Genomic DNA, 27,931 nt, shown 5'->3' with positions numbered 1-27,931 from the left:
GGATTCCACAGTTTCTCTGTGGCTCATGATTGGGTAGTCGCTTCGGCCTTGAGCCAGCTTAGAGAATTTCGCTGATCACGCCTTCGTATGCTCTCCTTTCCATTTCTTGTCGTTGTCGATCACGAGTTGAACTTGGCGCTCACTTCTATTTCAACCGTTTAAATTTGAGTCTTAATCGAGTTTCGTTCGTTGCGCTTCGTTCCATGTCGGAGTGCGCCCCGGTCGTGAGATCGTCGTAACTTAAGAACTTTTTTCCCTATATAGCAAAGGTCTGCGTTTCATAGGTGAATTATTCGGTCATAAGTTGAGACAAGTTATGGGTAGGGCTGTGCGAAATATGCACCAAAAAATCGAAAATATGCATGCAGTATGCATGAAAAATCGGGCCGAATATGCATGAAAATATGCACGATTTTTTTATTCGATTTCCTTGTTACACGCAACCACGATGTATTTCTTTAGATTATCGAAAAGGAATGAGTGCCTGTTGTCTCGCAGTATCGCTCTATACTGCGAGGAAGTACGCTCAACTTCACATGATACTAGAGGCGCGAACTTCAGGCATATCAGATCCTCGACTGGTAGCTCCGGGCCATCTTCGCTCGCCCGTCCTCGGAGGAGATCGCGAACACGACACAACTCAGCAAAACCGGTGTTCTTGCCGAAAACTTCCTCAAATTTACGGTATATGGGCTGGAGTTCCCGCGGCAGTGTCTGGAGACTCTCCCGAACATTTTCGATCACTCTCGTAGCTTCCTCTACGGGCAGTCCGTGCGCTTCGAGGGCTGTGACTGCGTCCGGAATCCCGGAGAAATGCGATGCGATTGCAGCAAGTCCAGTCTGCACAGAGGCGTCGACGAATAGACGCTGAGCTTCTCCGATAGCGGCTGCATCCTCCTCATGGAGCTCGTCACAACCGAAGCTCTTCAGACGCTGGGAATTCTCTACGTAGTATTCAACCGCTCTCAGCCACGGTTCCCCAGCGAGTTACAATTGGTTTCGGTGGGAGAGGCAGGTCAACTCCAGCTTTGAAGAGGGAGATGCGGGAGGGACTCTTCAAAAGTACCATCTTCATGCTCGCCATCAATCGATCTACTTTCGGAAAAAGCAAGCGGACCTGTTCGGACACTCTATGCAGGCCGTGTGCCACGCAGTTAACATGTATCAACCGAGGGAATAGCACTTCCAAACCGGCTGCAGCTTTGGTCATGCACCGAGCAGCGTCGGTCACGAAGACCAGTACGTTCTCGTAGAGAACGCCGTCTGTCCACAGTAGTTCCAGGGATTTCACGAACAATTGCGAAATCTCCGCGGCATTGGTTTTCTCCAAGGCCTCGCATACGAGAAGATAACTTCGACCGAAGCTCATCTTGTCTAGTTTACCCACAACCACGTTGGCTACGCTACGGCCAGCTTTATCCGAAGTTTCGTCAATAGAGATCCAAATCTTAGACGATCCAATTGATTCGCGGATTTTCCGGACAACGCCGTTATACACCACTGGCATGTACGATCGCTGTAGCGTAGAGCGGTCCTGCACTTTCACTCCGGTATACTTCTCGAGAAAGTTTTTCAACACAGGATGAGAAACTTTATGTAGTGGAATGTCCGCAGCCATGAATGCAGAGCAAAGATCCATGCTGAATTGATTTTTCGGACCTCCGCTCATCATCTCAGTCAGGAGCTGCTGCTGCGTTTCGATCATGGGAACCGCTTCAGCCTGACGACTCAGGGCTTCCCGGTGCTTCTTTGTCTTGATATGCTGCTCAATCGTAAATTTCCGCGCATCTGGGAATGATTTTGAACACAGCTTGCAGAACATGAGGTCGTTATCGGCTGAGAATGCAGGCGCTCCGAAGATACGGATGAGATCGGTATAGGAGGGCTTCACTTTCGGCATCTTGAGGTATGATGAGGTTGAGCAGACAAAACATTATGGTACACTGTGAGTTGCCAGATCACAGGGATTCCGACTGTGACACTCACATCACGATTGCTGCGGACTTTGGCGGTTTTCGGTTCATGAGAAGACAATCATCCGACGATAAGCCACAACGTGCACAAATGATTCCTCTGGAATGTTTTGCGTCAGTCGACATCACAGGTGAGAGGTTGCACGGCTGCGTCGACGACAGCACGTCGCACACCAACTCCGGCAGTCGGAGCGGAGGGAGGCCCGTTATGAGTCCGAACATCATCAGAAAGTACTGCATTTGCGGTGTTTTCGACAGATTCCCCTCCGGCTCGTGATGAGGAGTCGATATACTCTCAATTCGAGATAGAAAACTAACTTATGAGGGCTCATATGAAGGAATTATGAGAATATGCATGAAAATTCGGAAATCGACGAAATATGCAGTATGCATAAAAATATGCGGTATGCACAATGCACAGCCCTAGTTATGGGTCAATCATTTCAAAAAGTCATCATCATGCCGAAGAAAGTTCGGAGACGTCGTCTCGATCTCCGACGCCAGAGGCGTTGAGAAACCCTTGGCGAGACGACGAGGATAGAGGATCGCTTTTCCCACGGTACTCCAGAGACGGAGAATACCCTTCTCGAGATTCCGAGGATGGAGGATTTCTCTCCCTGCGGAGCTCCAGTGATCGAAAATCAGGAAAGGAGTGGACATTTCTTAGGGTACGAGGCTTGCTATTTCACTGTGACACCTAGAGCGGAGGATCGCATTTTGCGCGAGACTCAGGGAACTTCGGAGGTTGACGATTGCACTAGCATGGACATCGGAGGTGAGCGGGAAGTTCGCACGGATATTCGGTATTGCTCGAGAGACGCACAACCGTGCTTCCAATCCTAACAGTTTTTGAGGGATGGACGATGTTTGCACTGGCTGCGGAGCTGCCCATTCCGCTGCCGAGAAGACCACACGCTGACGAAGTGCGTACCTCAAGTGCTGTGCTTCGAACAAGGTCCAATTGACTCGCTTCCAAGATTTTCCTGCGCTACTGCGGTCCCTGTATTCGGATCAAGACGAGCAGTCAAAACATTTTCGACAGAATATAAGGAACTACAATAGTGCTTTGGCCATGGCCTCCATGACAGCGAGAATCGAGACGCCGCGAGGATTCGGCCCGGACTGCTCCCGCGTTCACGGTCAGGTTTATCATACTTTCGGAGGACTTAGACCCCGCGAGGGCGAGCCGCCACTATGCGCTCAAGTACTCATTATGGACACTGAGTTAGCAGCGAAGGAGCTCGTTTGACGGGAGGTCAATAAGAAGTGCCGAGACGGAGTTTTCCGTATCCTGCACGATCTCTTGAGGACAACCAATCAGTATGTGAAAGCCTTCCGCCTAATGGCGGATGTCGCTCATGAAGAGACGCAGCGAGCCCTTTCAGAGGGTCGTCAGACAAGGCCGGTGAAGATGGTGTTCGAACCGAGAGCGAGCGACGATCAACGTCGGTACAATGCTCCGGCAGCAAATGAAGACGCCGTGATTCAGGAGAACGCCGTTTAGTGGTCTACTAGGAAACTGGAAACCTCCGTACTCTGTCCCTCTCGGATGAGCGTTGCGATCCTCTTGCTTACCCGTTGTTGTTCTCTACCGGAGAGAGCGGATGGCATCCCGGGATGAAGCGGAACGGTTCAGATTCGGATGGCATCCCGGGATGGAGCGGAACGGTTCAGATTCGGATGGATCATCCACGAATATGAATGATAATATGTATATGAATAACCATCCCGACGACAGGATCAAGAATTACCTATTATTACCGTACTTACCCGAATTTAGCGACATGTCGCTGTAACTGAATCAGCCAGTTTTTCGGACGTCGGCACTGGTCACCGATAGTGACATGTCGGTTTACCCGAATAATTGTCTAACATGTCACTATAATATGAGAGGGGATAATACGGAGGCTTCCCAACGTTTGCAACCAGCCGAACAAATGGCGGTTGCGGTAATTTATTGTATATATAGAACGTGGGCATATTCCACCAGTCACTCAAGTCTACTCATCGACATCTTCTGAACAACTCTCCTCATCGTCTGTTATACCTGTCGGATCGTTCCCCACAGAGACTTCTTCGCCCTCTATCAGATTTCGCAGACTTGAATGTAAATTCTGTCTCAATCGAGAATGAACTAGTCCACAACCCTTAAAAGACGTCTCAATCATATCTGAATCGATGTCATCCCAAGCTTCGTGCACCCATTGGCAAACCATCTGATACGAAGCTCGTTGTCGATTGCCACTTTTCGTATATTGTGCTTCACCTGTCCGCATCCAGTCAATCCATTTCGTCCTCATTCTGGTTTTGAAACTTTTGTTAACGTAGACATCCAATGGCTGTAGGACCGGTGTCATACCGCCGGGAACGAACACGATGTCTGTTCGATTCTTCTTCGCGAAGGCCTCCGCCACGGACTCGTTCAGATGCGCACGATGCGTGTCCATGATGAACAGAGATCGGGGCTTGAAAATACCGTTTGGTCGCTTTTCCCAAACTTGTTGTCTGTATGTTTCCATCAAATCCCCCGTCATCGACCCGCCCGATGCGACTGTCACAATCATGCCTTTGGGAAAGTCACCCGCTGGAACTTTTTTCAGACCTTTGAAAATGATCATTGGAGGCAGTTTGCGACCATCAGACATAATCGTGAGCACAGCTGTGAAACGTAGCTTTTCATGACCCGTTGTCTTGCATTTCACGGTCTTGATCCCCCTCATGTCGATAGTTCTGCTCCCGGGCAGGTCGAAATACACTGGAGTTTCGTCCATATTTGCGATGTTTGCAGGGAGGATATCGATCGATTTTTCGTCGAACGATTGAAACATACGGTCTACTAGTTGCGCTGCACGCTCGGGTATTTTCTGACCGACTGAAGTGAAACATCGTTGTGCGAGATCATATCGTTTCAAAAATCGGGAGCACCAACCCAGGGATGCCTTGAATGGCTCGGATATATCCTTCTCAGCATGGATCCGTCGCGCCTCGAACTGCAGCATCAAGCAATTGACCGTGAATCCGTTCTTGCGTTGCCGTCCGACCCAATCGAAAAGTTCTATCTCCACCTCTGGGAACTTCGCTCTCTTCCTGCGGCCTTCGGAATCCTGCGTGTGTCTCACGCGTTTCGTCGCCTCCTGACGCGTGGCAGAAACCAGCCGGAACTTATCTTTCAATGATTCTTTGACCGTGTAAGCGCGTCTCCCCTTGATTCGAACGCACTGCGGTACATCCAGGACTTGCGGTTCTTGGTCGGTATTGGTAAACTCGTCAATGAGCACCGGTTCGTACGACTCCTCCATGATGGCAGCTCTGTTTGTTTTGAATGAGACGAGCTGAACATCGCACGTCGCAAATCGCACTTTTTTTCTCCATTTTAGAACGACATGTCGGTATACCCGCGTATAGTGACATGTCCGCCTAACCCGGATTTAGTGACATGTCGCTAAATTCGGGTAAGTACGGTAAGTAATAATCCTTTATTCCATGCCGGCAAGCTCTTGCAGCAATTCATTGTTGACAGTTGGATAAAGACAGAAATGAACCGTTTCACCTATGTACGATTGAACCAACGAAAGTTGAGAATCGACACTGTCCGCGGTCTTCAGGACAACATGCTTAGCGACACGTATTTTGATGGACCGCCCGGTCGCCGGATAATTCTAGCCGCATCTTCCACTGGAGGACCCCGGTATACGGTCGCTCAGTATCAAGATGCTATGAGCATCGTTCCGGCAAACCAGATCTGTTTCTCACATTCACCTGCAACCCTGCTTGGCCTGAAGTCGCTGATAACCTCTCAGTAGGACAAACAGCTTCGGACAGGCCAGAATTAGTCGCGCGTGTTTTCGAGCTCAAAGTCAAGGCCTCCGGAAATGAGGCTGTCAAGAAACAGGTCTTACGGGAGGTTTCGGCATTCATATGCGTGATCGAGTTCCAGAAGCGCGGACTTCCTCACACGCACATGATTCTTACCCTCAAAGCGGATTTTGAGCCTAGGACTCCCGCTGAAGTCGATAGTTCAAGCAGCGCTGAGCTTCCCGATCCATCCGCGAATGCCGCGCTTTACGCAATCGTTTCCAAGGAGCGTGCGGAAAGCAGAATCCGAATTCGCCGTGCATGGTTGACGGTCAATGCTCCAAGCGGTATCCCGAAGTCGTCGCGAAAGACACTTCACTCTCAACGAAAGCTTATCCGCAGTATCGTAGGCGTGCCGATGGTCGCTCTGTTTTCCGCCAGGGATGCAAACTGGACAGTCGCTCCGTCGCTCCCTCCTGCCCGTGTTTGACATTGCTGTTCCAGGCTCATATAAACGCCGAGGTTTGCGCTCTCTTCTCCATGCGATTAAATATCTTTACAAATACGTATACAAAGGTCCAGATAGCGCGAGACTCCGGTTGCATCGAGGCGAAGAATCGGACGGCGAAGAAGGGGATGAGATCAACGACTATTGGGACGCCAAGAGAGCGACCGTAGTGATGTCGTGAAAAGGTTGCAGGTTCACCCGTCAGGATTCGAGAGCGTGCTTTTTGAAGCGGGGTCGGAGGAGTCGGTGTTATCGGCTGCGAGCAATCGATTTTCAACTTCGACTGCATATTTCGATACAAATGAGCGATGTCAACGTTTAGAGAGCGAAAATGGTTCTTTCCCTGAAGATCTGATAGACAGTCGTAAACTCCTTTATCCCTAAATGCTGGAAAAATTCATTTGCATTAATGAGCGATGGCAAGAGCGGAAACGCGATACCACACGAACTATCGGCCGCATGTACTCAGTGAGCCCGAACGATCATGAACACTTGCATTGCGACTATTACTCCTATACGGAAAGGGATACACGTCCTATAGCGACAAGCGTACCGTAGATGGTCTTGAATACTAAACCTTCGTCGAAGCAGCCAAAGCGAGTGGGTATCTGCGAGACGATTCGCGTTTTCGAACCTCCTTGAGAGAGGCGTGTTGCAAGACATCATGCAGAAAAGCTTGCCATTCGGCGGCGAAATCATGGTACTCTGGGGGCATTTTCGACAGATTTTGCCAGTCGTCTAAAAAGGTCCGCGAATCGGAATCGTGCATTCATGTCTGAAAGATTCCCATTTATGGAAACACCTCCATCAGTTCCGATTGACACAAAACATGCGGTCGAGTGAATCTGACAGAGAGTTTCGTGGATGGCTTCTCAGGGTAGGGGACGGAAAAATACCGTGGAATATGGAGGTACCGGAGGACGTGCAATCGGGAGGGAAGCTAGCAGATTTGATTTATGGCGAGGCCGATTGTGATTTCCGAAATCGGGATCTCACCCAGATAACCATATTAACGCCGAAAAGTGCCGAGTTCACAAAATTAATGAATACGGTCTCGACAAACTACCTGGCCTCACAACAACATTCCGAAGTCAAGATCAAGCGATAGTCGAGGACCCCAGCGATGCATATAACTTCCCGACGGAGTTCCTGGACACAATGTCTCCAGCGACTCCCCCCCCCCGCACGAACTTTATTTGAAGCCGGGCTGTATAGTTGTTGCGTAATCTGGATGTCAAAAATGGACTCTCCAATTGCACCCGACTGATTGTCACCTCAATCCTCAGTCCGGCCGGCATCTTCATGTCGACTGCGAACAACCACATGAAGAACATTGTGTTTGAAGATATGTTAAAATGGAATTATAATGATGTATTCAATGCTCCGTTCCGTCGTTCCATTCCCGAGACGAAACTGAAGATCGGGGATTTCGGGATCCGGGATCTGAGTAGAAGAGGGCGACTCTTGAAGAAGATTCGGTCCTCACTCCAGTGAACGAAAATAATCAGAAGCTTCCTCCAGATACTCGCTCTTCGCAACTCAAATTCGTTACTGCTCGCATGATCGTGTTGAAAATTCCTTGACTCAAAAAGCTTCGTTTGCTCATGCCCTCGACATGGTTTCTTCGCCTCGACCAGCATAACTCAATTTTGCGATGAGAGAAATCATGGTTGGTTGAGCATATTCGCGCCGTATAGCGACACGCCGGAGACGCAAGCGCCACACGCGGGTAATTTAAATCATATCGGCACACTAAGCCAACGGACCAACCCACGGAAGTAAAGCTATTGCGTCTCAAGGACCTTCATCCTGTTAGACTGCTATCACTTGCGAAGAATTCAGCATTTGAGCTCGAACTTCACTGTGGAAACCAGCAAACGTTGGCGGGTGATCCTCCGTTGGTCAATACGGGAGGAAGAACTGGAGTGAGTCAACTTACGCATTTTATCTGCGAGATACTTTATCTAATGTATGATGTCCTCTCATCAGTAGCGTAGTAAGGGGGGGCGGGGGGACGGACCGCCCCGGGCGGCACTTCCTACGGAGCATTTAGGGGCGGCATTTCGGGGTTTGACATCCAAAAAAACGGAGTGTTTTCGAGGAAAAAATATCTGCCGGGGGCGGCATTTTCGTCGAGCACGGTGAAAAACGGGAAATTTCGAATCACCGCCCCGAGCGGCACTCCGGCTCGCTAAGCCACTGCCTCTCATCTATGACATCGGCAATGCACATGTACATATATGATTTCGCCGGCGGGATGTCTTCATCCAAATCGACCTACGAAGGCGACTACCCACAACCACCGCCCTCGGGCACTGAGATCAAGCTAATCGATCGCAGATTTGTGGACGCTCCGAAAACCCTGCGACGTCGGACCAAGGATGAGGCCCAACCGATCGAACGTTGTAAGGATCATGCTTAACTTGATCAGCGAAAAAAAGTTCATCGCAGCCGGGCCGATCTATTGAATGTACTGCGGTGGCATGCCATGATTGCGACCATGTCATTTGTACCTGTGACCTTTCGAGAAGGAATACCTGACTGTATTATCAGTGATGCAGCCGTTGATACCCAGGCCGCGAAGAGCTGATTTCGATTCCCTTGTTATCAGGTTTATCGGTAATTGCGGCGCTTGCTGCATTTGCCGAAATACGAGAGATTTCAGCATGACGCCGACGGTTGAGTATGTCGAGCGTGAGGCTCAAGGAAATTGAGCAGAATTCATTCCTTGCGGAAGCGATAGAACTTCCAGATTAGTAGTTCGACCTTGTCAACACAATGCAATTTTGAACTCTTTCAAGCGTCGTGTTTCCATGAGCTTCTCCGTAAGTTTCCACTCCCCTCTGCCCCAGCATAAGCATCGCACGCATATAGGATGCAGCTTCGTTCCACCAGGGATCCTTCCGATGTATAATCGTAGAGCTTTGATTGAGCTACGGACACGATGGTGGACTTCCAGCATCGAATGACGGACTCTGCGTGCAGCGTATGGCTCGCTCCCTTCTGAGAGAGCCCTTCACTCAGTTTCCGCCGCGCGATATTCCGGAGCAAATGTGTGACGTGCGATCGTAGGGCTCCGTAGGGCGTCATGATCATACGCATGCGTATGATTATGACCGTAATCATACGCCTGATTATGATTATAACCGTAATCATAATCAATCGTGTGATTATGATTATAATCATGATCATAATCACAGAAATCACCGTAATCACACGCATTCGTATGATTACAATCATAATTACACGTGTGGTGATTATTATTATAATCATAGTCATAATCACAGAAATCACCGTAATCACACGTGTGATTATGATTATAATCATAGTCATGATCACAGAAATCACCGTAATCACACGCATTCGTATGATTACAATCATAATCAGACGTGTGATTATGATTATAATCACAGACATGCGTATGATTATGGCCGTAATCACACGAGTGCGTATGATTACGGTGATTTCTGTGAATATGACTAGAGCTCGGAAGTTCAGGCATTGAGCCTTGAATGCATATATCTGCCTTTTTCGGCTTTTTTCGATGCAAAATGCCTGTTGAATTTTCTTCGTGTCTAGAGTGCCTTTTTGAGCTTCTGAGAGGCCGAATCCCGAGTATTTTGGGGGAAACTGAGGTTTTTCTATTGAGAACGGCGATGAGATGAGCTCGGCGAACCTAGTTTCCAGGAGCACGTCTTGCCTTCGACAAGTTCCGATGCTCCGCCTGAGGGCGCCAAAAAATTTCGTCGTTGTAAAATGCTCGTTTCAGATCGGCGTCGATTTTTCACCGATGGGAATCCATGTTGCCAGATGAGTTTCTCACAATACGACACTGATGGACGCTTTGATGCGTTTGTTTCCCTGCCTGTAACGCCTATTTTGCCTAGTTTCGGTGCCTTTCTCGAAGGTTTTCAGCGCCTTTCCGCCTGCCTTTTCTAAGACTTTTCAGCGACTAAACTTCCGAGCTCTGATTATGACCATGATTATAATCATAATCACACGTGTGATTATGATTGTAATCATACGAATATGTGTGACTAGGGTGATTTCTGTGATTATGACTAAGATCATTATCATATTCACACGTGTGATTATGACTACGGTAAAATCATAATCATAATCACGGCGAAAATTCGCTGCTCTTCAAGTTTCCTTGCTGCGCCTGGGACCGATCGGATAGCGTGAACACTTTTGTTTGGAATTCCAGTATGTGCAACGAGAAGTTCTGTCCGAGCACATCGGAAAGCGACCCAAATGCGCATTTTGACGGGCTCTTCTCCGACATGGGAGCGGTCGGACGATGAATAGGGCCAGACTTTCGACGGGGCATTCCGACTGAAAGTTCACGGTGCCGTGAATTTCTCGCCCAGAGATTGAACGGAGTGGAGATATCGGTGTACTGAGGATTTTCTAGCATTCTCCGAATGCCGGCGGATGCTGACACTCGTGGAACAGTGGAATGAGTATTCTTCCATAGAGACAATGCCTGATGGGACTTCATATTGGCAGTCCCATCAGGCATTGTCTCTATGGAAGAGATGCTACCTGATTTCAGCGCAGGTTTGATTTTAGCGCACGCTGATTTGAGCGCTGGTTCTATTCGAGCGCACATCCGATCTGAGCGCAGGTTCGATTTGGGCGCAAGTTTGATTTGGGCGCAGGTCCGATTTGGGCGTTGATTCCATTTGGGCGCAGGTTCGATTTGAGCGCAAGTTTGATTAGAGCGTAGGTATGATTTGAGCGGTGGTGTCTCATACGACGGAGAGCGATATACTGTCGTTTTCCCGAAACGGAGCACGATCTCTGAGCTCCCAGATAACAGGGATGTCGCGACACGACGGCTTGAGCGTGAGCTGTTCCAGCTCAGTCGGGATCCAGAGCGTTTTGATCGATATCATGCAGATCTGATGAAATTCCGCCCGATGAACAACGTCCGAAATTGAAAGAGCGTATGCTTGGTGCTACCTTGAATCGTTTTGATCTAGGCAGCGCAACTCTTTCAAATCGCGAGATATGATTCCTTTTAAGAATGAATACAGAGATTTATTCATAACTGAACAGTTGAATATCCTCGAAGACTATTCTTTTCTCTCAGAATCGAATAACGTGAGCGATTCCCAAAAGGAATCCCAAGCTATCGCGAGTCGCGTAACAAGAAACAAGTTCCTGGAGTATTTTCTGACGGTCACGGTACCTTTCCTTCGATCTGTCGGTAATGCCCTGAGCGAGCCAATTGCTTATCCAGAAGTCCGTTCTCCCCTGTTCCAGCTTGATGAGTTCGACAAGTCTGGAGAAGTTGGGGTGAGATGCTCCGATTCATGCCTTGAAAGCCGCGAGCCAGCCCTCAACCTCGTTATTGGTGCGTCCCATTCCATCGAGGGTCTGCATGTGAACATTCCACCATACCAGCTTCGTTCTTGCTGGATTTCGTTCCCGACCTACCCACGTAGTCTCGAAATAATTTATGAAATCCGTAAGGACAGATGAGTCATCGCTGACGAAATCGGATTATAGGAGGGCATTGAAAACAGGGCGGACGTGGTCGACCGGAAAAAATATAAAGCCGGAAACATTTTCGAGCGCAAAGCGAAGTCATCATCGTTCACGTACTTGACTCGGAGCGCAGCATTGCTCTATATGTGACGCCAAATACATTGATTGAAATGAAATGAGCATCCCAGAATTCCCGCAGCTGGAGAAGCAAGCTCGAGCTCTCTGATCATCGCGACTTCGAAATCAACGTGAATAGCTTGTGGGTGGAAGCCGTCAATTTCGACGAGGATGACATCTAGGAGTCTCTTGTAAGAATCCGCCTTTTTGGCGGATAAGAGCGAGTGAACGACGGGCACCGTTTCGCCATCCGACAGTCTAGCGTGAATCGTGTGAAGTTGATAAAGTATTGAAGGACACACCTTGAAAGTACCATCTCGGAACCATTCTGGGCACTCTCTCAGGAGCTGGAGGTCTCCAGCTGCGGCGTAAATTATGAGTCTATTGAGATCTCCGACGCCGGAGTCGGAATGTAGGAAGGCTTCATTTCGCGTGGTGACCTTGAGGAAGTCCGGGATGCGTAGACCTTCACGGCATGTAGGATTCTGAGGGAGCGAAGGTCCTGCCATTGCTCGAGCGTAAGTGATTCGCTGTCGCAGGAGACTCATCTGCGGCATTCTATAATACTTCTCACTGCCTCAGAAGCGATTGTACCCACGGTACTGGCGATTAAAACGGAGTTGGAGGCCAATGGGCTCTGCTCGGTCGGCGTCCGGAGTCGATTCAACTGGTCCCGCACTTCTATATCAACTGAGTCGGCCGCGTAACAATGCTGAGAATGCTCCTCTTCAGGAGAAAGAGAGGTATCTTCAGTATTTCACTTCGAAATAGAGATCGAGTTCGATTACATTGATCAATCATCCATCGACCAAATTGATTAAAATCCAAGTACCCTGAGCTACCGTATATGAGAGACTTATCCAAAGAGAAAACTCCACATAGGTGTCCATGAGAACGAGGCTCTCTTCCCTGGGGACTCATTCGAAACGAGGCCTTGTTCGCGGGATTCCAGGGTACTTCGAATCAGCACATAATTCGAGTGGAAATTCGTGTAATGACCAGACAGGATGAGTCCCCTGAGACTCATCGGTATTCGCCGTCTCGAGTCGTAGTCCGAGACTTGCACGATTTGACCAGACAACGCCAACTGATGCATCCATTATTCTCTCGATGTTTCCGGAATAGGAACCCGTTTATCTTAAGCAGAGGCTTACCTCGAATCGACTTCACGAATTCAAGCGGCATTGTGTCTCCACAAGACCGAGCTCAAGACGTAAAAGACTTTTGCTCTGCTTAACGGGCGCATTTTTTTTCGAATGATTCGGATGTTGAGAGCGTCCCTAGTGGGAATCGTACACGTTGCATCTGGTGAAAGGCACATCTAGCTGGGGTGAACGAAGTCTGGCGTGGCGGCGGCCAATCGTGTGTCCGATGCTCTTTGATTGGCAATCGCCGAATAATTTCGAATCAAATTCAAATCTGCTCTGTTCGATTGCAAAGGAAAGGTCTATCCGTCTATCATACGCGAGTGCGATTTCGTTCGTGGTAATTCATCACTCCTTACGAGCTTCATTGAATATTTTCAGAGTATAGGACTCGGTCTTGGACGAAGTCCCGCAAGAATGAGAGCAGGATGACGGAATATGGAATGATCTGTTGCTGAATTACAGACTCGTGACTCGTGAGAGAGGCGCACCAATATGAAGTCGACGGTTTCGAAGAGGCTGTACGTCATAGGAATGTAGGACGCATAAGCTGATTCTGGCAAGCGAGTGATGTTCAACTTTTTCGAGCTGAGCCACACACAGCCAAGGTCTGAGGTCCCGGGAACTCTCGAATTGCTTCTGACGACAGATCCTCGGAGCGAATGTACTCAGAAGGATGAAGTCCAGGTGCCTGCTCATTTCGCCGGCAGCAGGGATCGAACCTACGCCACCTTCCGCTCAAGTCGCGGTCGTGCGGCTCTGCACGTTTGCACGAGTTGTGAGATGTGACAGACGCCAGACGCGCTAACCACACGACCACCGATCGGTCGGAGCAAATGATTCTGCGATTTCAGAACAGTCCATGAGAACATTGAAGAATTTGGAGCCTTCGTCAGATCATACTTTCGCATTCATTCTAAGAAGGACTCGCAACTTGCGATGTGAAAAAACTGCGCTACATAGATTGAGTCGATCAAAAAGCCAAAGGGCGACTCCTCACCCGTACCCATCCCGCATCAAGCGTACGCTCCGATCTGCTCTATAACCGACCGGGTCTTTTTAAAATTTTCATTTTCCGAATCAAACTCACGCTCGAACCAGCATGCGCCCAAATCAAACCTGCGCTCGAATCAGGTAGCACCCAAGTCCCGCTCCGAATATCAAGTCGACGAATCACGCGGAAGATCGGTAGAAGCACATCCGAACGGAGGAGGAAATCGAGAACGAAGCTTCAGTCTTTCTGCACGAGATAAATGAAAGGATATCTGATGAGAGTATCCCCGGGGATTGTATTTGAAATTCCGACCAAAGCAGATTCGAATATGAACCGTACGTGGAGGTAAGCATGGGAAAGATCTGGGTATGAGCTTGAAGAGGAAGTGCAAGAACTCGGAAGTCTCATGTTTTTCGCGGCACCCTGGTATTGAGATATTGGGACTTAGGACACGTCCATCTCTTCATGAACGGGACCTGCCGTTCTCAAGATTTCGGCCACCGCTGTATATCAGGATACGTCGCAGCCTCAATATTGCAATGCCGGTTCGGTTTGCAATTCCGTTCTCTGATGCGTGCTGTGTTCTTTGAGGCAAAGGGTACAGACACCGGAGGCACCGATCTTCGCCGGGCAATCGCGGATGTGATCGCGATGCAGAGTTCTCCGAACTGGGTTAAGAAAGTGGGAGGAGATACGTCCAGAGTCCCAGGAACTCAAAACCTAGATCAACATCTTGGACATCGGAGACTCTGTCCGAAGTCGCTCCCTAGAGTTTGGGTTATCCGGAAAGCACTCAGTTATCGGCTGTTCCCTCGAGGGACTTCAGTGCGACTATAGCACAACCACTTACTATCGGAGTATCGGGGACTATTTATCTGAACAGTCCGTTTCTCCTGAATGAATGTCCCGCTTAAGAGACCTTTCCGAGATTCAGATCGAGCTCGATCTCCGGGACTCCATGAAAGATCTTCTGTCTACCTTAAACTTTCCATCTAATTCTGAATAGTGATGAGATGAATGCGTCCGAATAAGAGGGCGAGCAAAAACAATTTACTATCTTTGGCTTTCGAGGAGAGCACGTAGGACACTGATGATCTCTCTGTTCTACAATGATCTAACGGCATTCTGGAAGAGTGACGTCGCGACGAAGCTGCGCTGGGATCCCAGCCTCTCTCGAATCCTATTCGACTTGTCGACAACGGTCCGTCTCCAACGTCGATTCGCCGATTCGATTCTCGGCACCGGGCGATGATAGTCTGGCGTCGCGAAGGCCGCTCAACGAACTTTCTAGAGAAGCGGGAAACATCAGAGTATTACATCAACATATAGAGCGCGCTGTGAACTCACAGGACGCCCTCTTCTCCCATCGATTTACCCACGGAGACCTCTCCGGGAACCGGCCACGATTTGCTAAATGATCCGGGGACAAGCCTCGTCCCAGTGACTCAGTTGGTCCGTGGTTCGCAGCGGATCGATATGCCGTCGAGGGGTCTGAGTATCAAATCGAAACTCAATCGGAGGTTTTCGGTCGCTTGGCTCGTATGGAGCTTGAAATTCTTGATCATGTGAACGAGGAGGATCTTGTCTTCCTGATTAGCGAATTTCTGGCCCATACAATTTCTCGGTCCTGCGGAAAACGGGACGAAGCTATAAGGGTGTCTGTTCTTCGATCCGAAAAACCGGGAGGGATTGAATTGAAGTGGATCCTCCCAGACGTTTGGGTTCCGATGGAGATGGAAGATATCGATGAGGCCAACTGTGCCGGAGGGTATTGTATGCTCGCCAACGCGGACGGGAGAGGAGACATTTCGTGTGATCATCGGGAGCGGGGGGAACAGACGCATAGATTCCTTGGTGACGGCCTCGGTCAAGGTCAACATTCTCAGCTGTTCCTTGGTGATGTTCTTGTCATCTGTGATGACGCTCTCTATCTCACTCAACAACTCATCTTGGAGGTCTGTGTGCAGCGCAAGAAGGTGGAGAGTGTAGGCCATCGCTGTTGCGGTTGTATCAAAACCACCGACTATGAATGTCGCAACGTGATCTCGGACGTCTTGTCGGCTCAGGAGCCCGTCGCGGAACATTTTTATGACGATATCGATGAAACTCTGTCCTGTCCCGTTATTGTTTTCTTGCGCAGCAAGCTTCATGTCGATGACCTTATTGATATAGGCGGTGATTCTCAGGCTAGCAGCGTCCATTTGGCGTCCAGCCGACGTGTGCCGGAAAACCCAGTCGAACCAATGAGGGATGTTGATGATCCTGGCGAGAATCCGGTCTGCCAACTCATCGCAATCGCTCAGAAAATTCAGGTGTTCCGAATCATCCTCGTCCAGTTGTATTCCGAGAGCGGTCTCGAAGAGGATGCTGAAGGTGCACATGCGAATTATCGGATAGATATCGACCTCCTTGTCATCCAATCGTCGCAGCTTGTCAACGAATCGGAGTGCATTTTCGTTCATTGTTTGGCGATAATCATCCAGGATTCGGAAGTGCATTGTTGGAGTCAGCATCTTCCGATGTACTTTCCAGCTCGCATCCCCAGGGTTGGAGAGAAGGCCGTTTCCCAACCAGGGTTTCAGAAAGTGATGGCTGAATCCTTTGTTGACATTGGATACACTCGACAGCAATGCTTCGGTACTCTCAGGAGTGCATGCGAGCACAAATCCTACTGGTCCCATTATGCAACAAACCACAGGTTGATCGTAACATTTTGGAACCATCACATCCATCGCCTTATAGAGCCATCGTGGATACATCTTTGTTTTCGATACTTTAGTAGTGATGGCTTTCTCCAGCGGCTTCTTCGATTTTCTTCGCAAGCGTCGCATCGAAAAAATAAGATCCAACGGGAAAGAGCAAGGGAAGTTCTCGGGCAACCTCGGTATACCTCTGAAAGCGTACACGAGTCTTGCGACTGCGAGGGCGTAATACGCGGTCACAGCGACTACGACACAGACCGTCATATCCAGAAGGATGCTCATTTCCAGAGATAGTCAGAGCGACCCACGACAATGACGATTCGTCGAATTTCGTTTAGGGCCGATCGTGGCTCTTCCGATACGATGCCGAGCAGCTGTCTTCGCGAGTTGGCATAGACAGAAGTTGCTTCCGATAGGACACCGTTGTTGACTCCTACCGTCCTCAGATACCGGTACTCACCAGCCGCAGTGAGAAAATCCGACGTGGAGCTGGAGGCCGGAGGATCGCGCCAGAGGTGTAGCGGGTTCGGCGATAATTTGTAAGATCTTTCTGGCCTTGGCTCGCTTGGACTGCGCACTTGAGATGATCACAAGTTTGGGGTTGAACACTTGCTCAGGCACAGATGAAAAGTTTTTGAGAAAATAGCAGGGCACGAATGAGCAGTACTCTCCGCATCGCTTGAATGATTAAGGAATGCTCAAAGAGATGCATATGTATGGGGATGAGATCAGAAGCAGAGAGAGAAAGGGGGCGAGCACCCGGTGAGGGTTCTCGCTGCTATGGACTCTGATCCGGTGGAGCGATTCTCTGCGCAGCTTCTGATTGATATTATGAACGCGGACTTATCTCGGGTGCATGTTCGGGCAGATAACACCGTCTCAAAGAGGTATTCGTTAATGGCTCTCACATGAGCCCTCTGAGAGCTCGCGAAGTCTTAATTAGTCGAGGCAGATGATTCTGGCAGGAATGTGAACCCGCAGCGATTCCGACCGCGGTGCGCGGACTTGTTTCTCAGGGATCGCTCCAATTAGAGAAAAGCCGATCGTGCACTGTTTCGCGGATTCGCGTCTCCTTCAATCCTAAATTCACAATTCCCACCAAATCTCCATGAGGGGAAGTTCAACAAATTATCTCAGAGGCATAATACACAAACTTGACCTTCTTCGCGGCTTCTCAGTCGGGAGTTCGCGGCATTTTTCGGGTCTCATAGGCTCTCATTTGGAATCGCTCCACACCGCAATCAGCAATTGGGGCCACGGTCGCGGACCGCGAAGGATGTCGAGCCACGTTTATACTTCAATAGCTTACGAGCCATGTCGTATCAAAGGATGACGCGACGGCGGGTCGATCAGCCTTTCAGGACTGATAGAGTCAACAGTCTATAGACGAACCCGGAGGTGATATACCGTAAATCCCCCAATAGCAGCCCCCTTCCAATAGAAGCCCCTCCGTGATAGAGGCCCCCCTGCCGGAGCTTTTCGTGAGAAGATAAAAGCCGCCCTTCAATAGGAGCCTCTCTCTAACTAAGAGACCCCGGACTGCCGAAGTCGGCTGAGGAAAAGATTGATCGCCGAAAACATCTTGGACATCTCGCTCGTGACGCTACTCCGGCCGAACTGGTTCCCTCTCAAGTTCGCCCAGTCGACGACAGCAGGAAATGGATTCCGACGGGCCGACTGTCGTCAGAGGGATCTCCTCAGAGTTCTTTGCTCTGGGTAGAACAGGTGACATGCGGCTCACCAGCCGGGCATATTTTTTGCACCAAGTGCTTCGAGTAAGAGCTATACCTTCTTTTTCGCTTCATTCTGTCGCGCCTCGGGCTTCTTGCGTTCACCTTGCAAGTCCGGGCTCCGGAGTTCCCAAGCAAGGATTACCGTCCATCATCCATAACTACTTGCCCTCTCGCAAGGATAACAGGAGTCGGTCGGGAGTATGATCGGTGAAAAAGCCCTCAAGGGCCAGAGTGACTTGCAGGGGTTCACTTACTGCGGCGAAAATATCAAGGGTCTGCAGAACGCCAGACGGAGATAAAGGGTCAAAATGAGTTTATCGTCAGCAACGATGTCCCACTAGGCTTGGCGGCGAGTCGGGGTCGCTGGATCCGAAAGATTCTTGCGGCTTCGGCGGTTGGAAAACCGCAGAGTGAAGATCACCTCATTTCGGAACGGGCGGTCGAGCAGCTCTTGAAACTATGAATCATCTCAAAGTCATCAGGGTCCGATTATTATTAGTCCGAGCGAGGCAGTACAGCCAAACCGCGATTCACGAACCCGTGGAGTCTGTCTGAGGTGCTGAGACGGAAAGGACCGTCAGCTGATACATTCGTAGTGAAGCGAGATCGAAGATGACACTGGACTCATCGAATCATGCAGATCAATCACAGAATAGGGATGCCGAATTATACATCGACAACGAAGGATAACGAGGCTCTTCCAAAAGGAAGTTTGAAACACGGAATGACCATTTGACGAAAGAGCGGTTCGTTCTCTTCAGTCAGATCTGGCAGGCCTAAAACTTCCCTCGGTACCCCGTGCCTCATCCAGACAAATCCCATGTCCCAATTTGAGCGCGGTTTTATCTTGAGCGCGCTTCGATTCGAGCGCGAATACAATTTGAGCGCAGATTCATTTTTAGGGCAGGCGCGATTTGAGCGCAGCTCCTTGAGGAGCGCTCATCCGAGTCAGATCCAAGAGGTCCGATCCACGTCTCTCGGACTCGAGTGAGAAGTTCGAGGCCTGGAGCTGGAAGGATCTTCCAGCAAAGATCACACATCTCAAACAATAATTTGGGGGAGATTCGAACGCGTGGAGCGGCAACCTGGTGAAAGGTACCGGTGACACACGCGGTACGGGAAAAGTTGGAAAATCTATCATGTCTGAGAAGTCCTTCCACTTCGTTAAGTCTACCAAGGGGAAACCCTTACTCGTCTTCGACAGTTTTCTATATCGTCAGGATCGGAATAGATGGCGCTGTCTGACGAAAACTTGCTCCGTGCGAATCTCAGTAAAAGACATCGAAGAGCTCGGAGTGAGCATTCTTCTCTGGATATATCGATTAATCGAGGATTGAGAGCTCATTACGTCCCGACCCTCGACAGGTTTCGCCGCTCCATGAGCACGCGCCAGATCCATTAGACATCACCGTTCGGGAGAAGTTGAATGAGCTCAAGGAGCAAGTAGACAGCGTTCCAGGGGAGTGCAAAACTTCGGGTCTAGTTGATAACATGGTGTCAACGTTATCATCGGAAGCTCTGATGGGTCGACTGCCGAACTTGACAGTGCTCCGAAAGCAGGTCAATCGCGTCCGGAAACGGGAAGATCCCGATTCGAAGGCCGCAATGAATACTCGCGTTGATTTGAGAATTTCCGATCGTGAAAAGGTGGGCTATGAAATATGGCGCAGTAAGTTTTCAAGCTCAACGATGAACGGAGGAAGCGACGCCACGGATGATGAAATCGAGCCTTCTTCTCTTCTAGTTACGACTATTACGACTCTGGTGAGGGAGATGCCAATCGCATCATCATATATGCAACCGCCAATATCACTTCTATCACTTCTCAGAGACTGTGGGGAATAGTTTCCCGATAGAACCTTCCGCGTCGCCCCATTGATGTTCCTGCAGCTGTACTCCGTCCACGTGAGGCTTTCGGATGGGAATGTGGTCCCTGTCCTCTACGCATTGCTACCGGATAAGAGAATGGCGATGTATCGATGGCTGATCAACATCATTGAGGATACGTTAGATGGGTCCCATCCGGAAGCCATTCACGTCGACTTCGAGTCAGCTATGATCAGAGAGTTGGAAGCAAACTTGCCTACGCTCGGTATAATGGGGTGCAGCTTCCATTTTAACCAATCGCTGTGGCGGCACATTCAAGACGATGCGGAGCTCCGTGAAAGATACAAGGCCTCGGATGATTTTTCGCTACACACACGGATGTTCGCGGCATTAGCTTACGTCCCAGTTGAAGATATTCGGGAGTCGCTCGAGGTGCTCTTGAAGTCCGACTTCGTGGGAGAGAATGTTGGACTATTGACGAAATTTGTAGACTACTTCGAAAACACCTGGGCTGGTAGAGAACGCCATAAGCCGCTCATCAAACACGAGTGGTGGAACCTCTATGCTGTGGCGCTGAATCGAATGAGCCGTACTAGTAATGATGTCGAAGGTTGGCATGCGAACTTCTCTTAGCGATTGCGAGCCTATCACCCTACGTCATCCAAGCTTCTTAGTTGTCTACAAATCGAACAGGGTAAGACAGAGTTCTTAGTTTCGAACTCGTTTCCTTAGGGTAGATCCACTACGCCCAACAAGACTTACAGAGACAGGACGGCAAGGATCGAAAACGTTGTAAAATCTTATGTGCGTCGTAACGTGCTGGCGTTTTTGGAATCTATTTCGCACAATATACGGTTTTGATGTGACCGCTTTGAAGCTTTGTGCACATCTTCTTACACACATAAGTATTATAGGACAATGCGACTTGTATAATATAATTGACGTTTCGTCTCACATGGGTTTTGAGACTATTTGACCAGAATATATATTGTACATATCAGAAGGATCAGTTCCAAGATTGTCTTCCATGGAATATCGGACTCATCTCGGGGTGGGGATTCAAATTCAGGTCGGCATTAGGGATCGAATTGGACCTGCGCTCAAAATTATTCCGCGCTCAAAATGGATCTGCGCTTAAAAATAATCTGTGCTCAAATTGGATTCGCGCTCGGAGTGACGCGCGCTCAAATCGGATCTGCGCTCAGATTGACGAGCGCTCAAATTGGATTTGCGCTCAAGTTGGACTTGCGCTCAAATTGACTTTGCGCTCAAATTGGAGCTGTGCTCAAATTGACTTGCGCTCAAAAGGCCCTTGCGCTGAAATCACACTCGCGCTCGAATCGGCCCTGCGCTCAAATTAACTTGCGCTCAAACATATATTCACCCTGATTAGGATCACCTGTAAAATCTGGACCAGGTGAGATATGGAAGCTCTGTTGGTGGGGAAAGTTGAGTCTTTCCTTGCCGTTCCTTCCGCTCTTCGCCCGGTTTCGATAGCTGGACCGGCTGAAATTCGCGGACGAAGAAACAGCAGAAGTCGCGAAAAGTCTATGGGACCCCCATATTGAAGAATGAGTCGATTGAAATCTCTATGAGAGGGACAGCTCCCGAGTTCGAGAGCATCAAAATAATGTTTATTCGATGACAACTTCTTGGAAACATCGTCGAGCATATGCCCACCCGGTTAGGTACCGCATGCCCGTCTTCCATACGGACCGCGTCAACTCGGCCTCGGCGACAGCTCGGCCACTACGACAACTCGGCCACTACGACAGCTCGGCCACTACGACAACTCGGCCACTACGACAACCCGGCCTCAGCGACAACTCGGCCTCCACGACAACTGGACCACTACGACAACTCGGCCACCATGGAGACTCCTTCTTTATAGAATCGGAGAATGACTGAATGAAAAGACTTTCTGAAAGAATCAAGGTGACTCGGTATGCCTTGTCTCTTCTCACAAGCGTCGGAAGAACGCGTCACTTGGTTTTTATGAAATCCTCTCACACAATCTTCGGAGGAAACTTGAATTGACTGGAATGTACTGTATGTACAGATTGACAACGTTGAGGGATTTCCGCTTCAAGGGTTCATTTTGTAGGTATGGGCGATGCCCCTCAAAGTCTCGCTTAAGGTATTGGTGTTTACGTTTTCTAGGATACGTAGAATTCTTCGGTCATTCTCAGCATACTTGTTCTTCTTCCCATCAGCGGCGTACCCGGCAATATAACGCTCCAAATCGGCGTCCTTGCTCTGTTGCACAGAACGGATTCCGTCAATGAATTTGAGCATCCCCGGGTGCTCGACACGGAACTGGCGCTGAAGACTGCGATGGGCCGCTTCCGCGTAGTTGTTCGTCCGGGATTCCCCTCGAAGCGAGCGCTCGTAGACGGTCCACATGGAAACCGGGAACAACGGGTTCCGGCGTGTCAGAGATCCATCGCCGCGAGCCTGGAGACGTCCGATATAATTGTCTTCGAAGTAATCCAGGACTGTCTGTAATTCCTCTGGCAAATCACTGCGGAGCTCGCGGAGCGCGACCTCCAGTCTTTCTGGGGGAATGAACGCGAGCGCCGAGATCATCTTTGCCTTGAGCTCGAAATCCGGTTCGTTACGATATCTTCTGCTCAAACCGTGAGCCGCGACTTGCTTCTTCATGTTTTGCACAAGATGAAAGAAGCATCCCTGAATCTGAGCATCGGGGAAGTAGGCGCTGAACGCGTTCATCAGGCCCTTTTCAAAATCTACGGAAACGCTCGTCGGGTTGAAGGCCGGCCATCCGAGTGTTAACATATCGAGCATCTAGCAGAGAAGCGAATGACGGGTTAGTTAAGGGGCTTAAGAATATAGGACAAGGCGACATTCTCAACTGCTACCGTCAGCTCAAACTTAATCTACGTTATCTTCTTTCTAGAAATTACCTTGCAATACGATTCTTCCGACTTATTCGGCAGAAGAGCGTAGCAAATCGGGGTCACGCATCCTGGACGTTCCGCAAGGATCACGAAGACTTGGGCGAACTCATTCGGGGCCAAACTAAAGGTCCCGTCACAGTAGATTTTCGAAACTCCCCCGATCCAGGAGGCCACCGTTTCTCTGCCGAAGAGGAAGATCCTGTTGGGATCGTCGGATCCCGAGTCACCGAGCAAGAACCGTTCCACAATCCCGGGGCTACTTTCATACACTCGATATTCTTCAGGGATGACGATATCCCGACGATCCGTGTAGTGCACCGAAGGTATTCCGACACGATTGCGAATTCTTTGTATCGTCCTTGTCAGCGATTTATTGCTCTCGATGCTCCCCTTGGCAGCCAGCGACGAAGTAGCACGTATCTTGTTGATGATCTGCTGCGGTGCTTCTAGAGTCTCCACCGCTCGACGTTTCATCGCTACCTTCTTCTGTTGGACTTCTATAGCTGCTGAACTCGGCATGTCAGTGTGAGCGCCTTTGATCGTGATCTCCCCAGTTCTAACAGACCTATGAACGCGGGCCGTGCACTTCTGACTTTTGCTGGCCTTGTATTGACAGCGCCAGAACTCTGTCTGTTGATCCTTACTCCTTTGCGCGAACACGTACAGATACCCGTCGTGGGCCAGTCTCTCTTTTCCTCGCTGACTTTCGACGGAAACTGGCATCCTGATTCCTGTCTTCGCGGAGATGTTTCAGTCCGATGCCAGGCGTGGGATCCGTTCGGAAAGTCTTCGGATGCCTCGTGGTAAACATGCTGCACGTACGAGCAACGACGATAGCAACAACACCGACTACATTCTAGCACGACAGGCGGCGACTCTAAATACGGTCTTTCGGTCTAATGAGGTCTAAAGCTTCCCAGACCGTCTGTGGATGAGGGGAAGTGCCGAAGTGTTCTATGATTCTCCGAGGTCCGAGTGCAGTCAGGCGGGGCGTTCGGGCTTTCCAGGATGGATCAAAAGGGGCAGATTCTCGGAGAAAGCCGGAGCGCGGGTTTACGTGCAATTCTATAAAAAAGGAGTCTCTATGGTGGCCGAGTTGTCGTGGTGGCCCAGTTGTCGTGGAGGCCGAGTTGTCGCTGAGGCCGGGTTGTCGTAGTGGCCGAGTTGTCGTAGTGGCCGAGCTGTCGTAGTGGCCGAGTTGTCGTAGTGGCCGAGTTGTCGCCGAGGCCGAGTTGTCGTGGACCGTCTTCCATATGCCCGTCTCCCATATGCCCGTCCCCCATATGCCCGTCTCCCATATGCCCGTCTCCCATATGCCCGTTTCCCGTATGCCCGTTTCCCATATGCCCGTCCCCCATATGCCCGTCTCCCAGATTCCAACCTCCCAAATACGTGTTTCTGCGGTCTCTGTGCAGTTCAGACAGGAGACTTGAACAATGAGTCGGAGCTCACTCTGGCGTCAAATTATTTTAATGAAGCCCTCAAGATTACTAGACGTCATCGAGTACGTCACACTGCGTCCAACGATGATGGATCTACTACGACCGATACACGTTGAGAACCTACGGCTAGGACACATTCCCTGCGGCTTATCTCGTTCGTCTCGTACTCTGCGACGAACTTCATATACTTCTGGTTCAGCTTCTCGTAGGTCTTATTCTTCCGTGGTGGATCCTGCCCCATTCGCGAGCAAACATTCGGCAATAGGCCCCCATTTGCTTATCCGGTAACAAAAAGAAAGCAAACGGGATCATCTGGCCTCTATAAAAGGCGTGCAGAGTGTATAATTGTAAGAACAGTTCGGGCACAACTCGAAACGTGCCGTCCATGTAGATCACTGGAGCGTCACGAAGGGGGATCATCATTTCTGCCGTGGAAAAGCGGAGCACGCGATCATCGGTCCCGTCATCGATCACAAGGAGCCCGCGACCATCCGATGTCTCCTTCCAGCCGGGTCCGAACACGATTTCTGATCTGGTTTTCGGCAGATTGGGTCTCGACTCGCTTCGTTTTCGGTGGAGAATAGTCCGTGCTGAGTCGAAACCACGTCCAACAGGGCCTCGCCAGGCTCCTCGAATGCTCTGCCGAGTTGGGTCTAAGCATCAATCTCGAGAAGATACAAGCCATGGAGTTCCGCCGGGGCGGACATCTCGCGAGAGACGACAAGCTACGACTCTACGGCAGCGAACTGAAGTTCGTGAATGAATTCCCATATCTAGGGATAATCCCCCCCACGGATGGCCACTCTTTCGGCAAACATCTGGAGAAACGATGCCGGAAGGCATTCACGGCGATGTCGTCTATCCGTACTCCACAGCGTCTTTCCGTCAGCACCGCCCTGCAACTGTTCACTATGAAAGTTGCTCCCGCAGTCGCTCAACAAAGTCGAGGCTGCCTATTTGAAGCGAGTTCTGGGTCAACCTCAGTGCACTCGGAATCGGCTTATTTACTGGATAGTGCCGACGACGCTCCTCACGGAAGATCTTCAAAAACGATTTGGACTCCCGAAAACGGATGCGTGTGAGGAAAACATCGCGAAGTGGGAAGAAGAACTATCGGACATCGATGTTGACATCCTGGAAACACCAGCGCTGAAGGACGAGACGTGGAAAAGCATGAACAGAGCGAACCGGCATCTCATTTGCCGCCACGCCGCCCATGGATTCCATCACCGCGTGTGCTCAACGGACGGTTTTCACGAACCCAACGAAAGCTGCACCTGCAGGAGGTGCGGAGACAGATGCGGGAGATACCACGCCACCGGTGCCCAGAATTCGTCTCCCTGAGGGAACTCGGAGCCTGAACGGAACCGTCGCAATACTATTATGTGTATTGAACTAGGTATATACTCTGCTCAGACCGAGCGAATAAACTCTGAAACTGAAACATCCATCAGTCGAAGTACATTGCCGACTTGTTGGAAAGATTTGGCATGACGAGTTGCAAGCCGGCCAAGACGCCGCTTGACAGCAGTGCAAAATCCGCCTACGATGGCGGGATCGATGTGTCACTGCCGTACCGCTCTCTCATCGGCGGACTGATGTACAGTGAAACCTGACCTATGGGACCGCCCTCGGTTCCGGGGAAATTCGGTCCGATAAGTCAGGTGGTCATGTGGCTCAGGTTATGAAATTTTGAACCTTGGAAAACGTGAAATCCGTACCTGACCGAATTCGGCGGTTAAGAATGATAAGTTGATAAGGAATATCGTGCATCGGAGCACAATTCACTTCATTCCTCGTCCATGGAGGGGATTATTAAAACATTGCTGCGTCAACGTTGAGCTCTACAAAAGAATGAATCTGAGGTGCTTTGTCGCTCAGCTCGTAGCATCTCCTGTATAACGAAATCCAGGATCTGCTTCTCACAGTCAAGCAGCGCACCGTGCGCACCGTTCGATAGCGCGCTCGACGTGAGCGCGAACAACTTGATGGTTTCGACGGCATCTAGCGCTCCGCTTGCAGATGGAGGCTCTCCGGGCGGGTCCTTCACGTACGTATCCTCTTCTTCATAATCCGTTATGCCCGCTGACTGAGGACAAGGCTCATCGGCAGAAGCGCTTCGGAAGCACTCGACGTCTTCCATGAACCACGGATCCGTGACGCCTGTCCGTGCACACAATTGTAGACGGTCGTCAGAGAAAACATCCTCGGTCGGGTCGCGTTCGCCTCCGTCCGTACCAATGATACCACATTTACGGAAACATCCTGCGATGGTCTGTTCTTGGACTTTATCCCAAGCGTGAACCACCCATCTTATAGCTTCGAGAACGTTGATCGTCTTTGCGGGCTCTGACGCCGAACGGCAGTCGTCCATTTTCGACACCAACCATCGCAGCATCAAATCGCGGTTCTGAAGCTTGAATGCTTGGATTATGCCTCGGTCTAGAGGCTGCAACTCGCTAATCACGTCCGGGGGTAAAAACAACAGATTCACGTTGCTCATGGTGCGGCGACCATGACAGAAAGCGTTGTCAAGTATCAGGAAAACATTTCTGTCCTGACTTTTCATCTGCGAATTGAATTCAGCGAGCCATCTCTCGAAAATCGTCGTCGTCATCCACGCTTTGGCTTTGGCTTCCCAGTAAACACGGAGTCGCTCCACGTCCACACCTTCGAAGCAACGGGGTCTCAGGGCCTTCCGTATCACCAAGGGTTGAATTTTTTCTCCTACGGCGCTGCAGCAGAATGCGATGGACAGCCTTTCTTCTGCCATTTACCGCCGCGGCATTGTTTTCCTTTTTCCACGAGAGGCTTGTTAGGGAGGGATCTGAAGAAGAGGCCGGTCTCATCCATGTTGAAGATGTCCTCCACCTCGCACTCTTTGATCAGATCAGGCAATCGTTTCAACCAATCACTCACGACTGTTTGATCAACGTCCCCAAATTCACCGCACAGAGACTTGAAAACAATGTTGCGTCGCTTTCGGAAGCTATCGAGCCGTCCGTTACTCGCCGAAAACTCCGCGACCCCTGTTCCGCGGGCCAAGGACTTGGCTTTCTCCTGAATCATCACCCCAGTTACCGCCACTTACCGGGATCCGTTTTTCCGTCACACTCCGGAACCAACGCATGACCTCGTCATCGAAGTCTTGGTTTCTAGCTTTCTGACGTCTTCTCCTGCCCTTTTCGGAAGAAAAACTTTTCCATTCTCCCAGGAAAGCTTTTGGGTCCTTCGCTATCCTTTGTACTTGGGACTTACTCACGCCGAACTCCGAGGCGATTTCT

At 50.0% G+C, this 27,931-nt stretch overlaps 2 protein-coding genes and 1 pseudogene across 2 annotated transcripts; all 3 read right to left on the bottom strand.

Moving 5' to 3' along the window:
• Nucleotides 1-9,952: 9,952 nt before the first annotated feature.
• LOC100897367 (cytochrome P450 4C1-like) lies at nucleotides 9,953-19,282 on the bottom strand. The gene is made up of 4 exons (XM_003737304.3): nucleotides 19,133-19,282; nucleotides 17,188-17,405; nucleotides 15,481-17,004; nucleotides 9,953-10,022 (listed from the first exon to the last, which is right to left on the bottom strand). Exons 1-4 carry the CDS (start codon nucleotides 19,280-19,282, stop codon nucleotides 9,953-9,955), a joined length of 1,962 nt encoding a protein of 653 aa, XP_003737352.3.
• Nucleotides 19,283-22,372: 3,090 nt separating this feature from the next.
• On the bottom strand, nucleotides 22,373-25,070 carry LOC100897223 (uncharacterized). Its single transcript, XM_003737303.2, has 3 exons — nucleotides 24,901-25,070; nucleotides 23,212-23,908; nucleotides 22,373-23,092 (listed from the first exon to the last, which is right to left on the bottom strand). The coding sequence occupies exons 1-3, from the start codon at nucleotides 25,068-25,070 to the stop codon at nucleotides 22,373-22,375; spliced, it is 1,587 nt and encodes a 528-aa protein (XP_003737351.2).
• A 1,408-nt stretch (nucleotides 25,071-26,478) lies between these two features.
• Nucleotides 26,479-27,716, bottom strand: LOC100909330 (tigger transposable element-derived protein 6-like; annotated as a pseudogene).
• Nucleotides 27,717-27,931: the final 215 nt, after the last annotated feature.

Source organism: Galendromus occidentalis, unplaced genomic scaffold (assembly GCF_000255335.2).
Source record: "Galendromus occidentalis unplaced genomic scaffold, Mocc_1.1 scf7180000075432, whole genome shotgun sequence".
Taxonomy (NCBI): domain Eukaryota; kingdom Metazoa; phylum Arthropoda; class Arachnida; order Mesostigmata; family Phytoseiidae; genus Galendromus; species Galendromus occidentalis.
The sequence above is the reverse complement of the archived record's forward strand: the minus strand, read 5'-3'. Positions and strand labels throughout refer to the sequence as shown.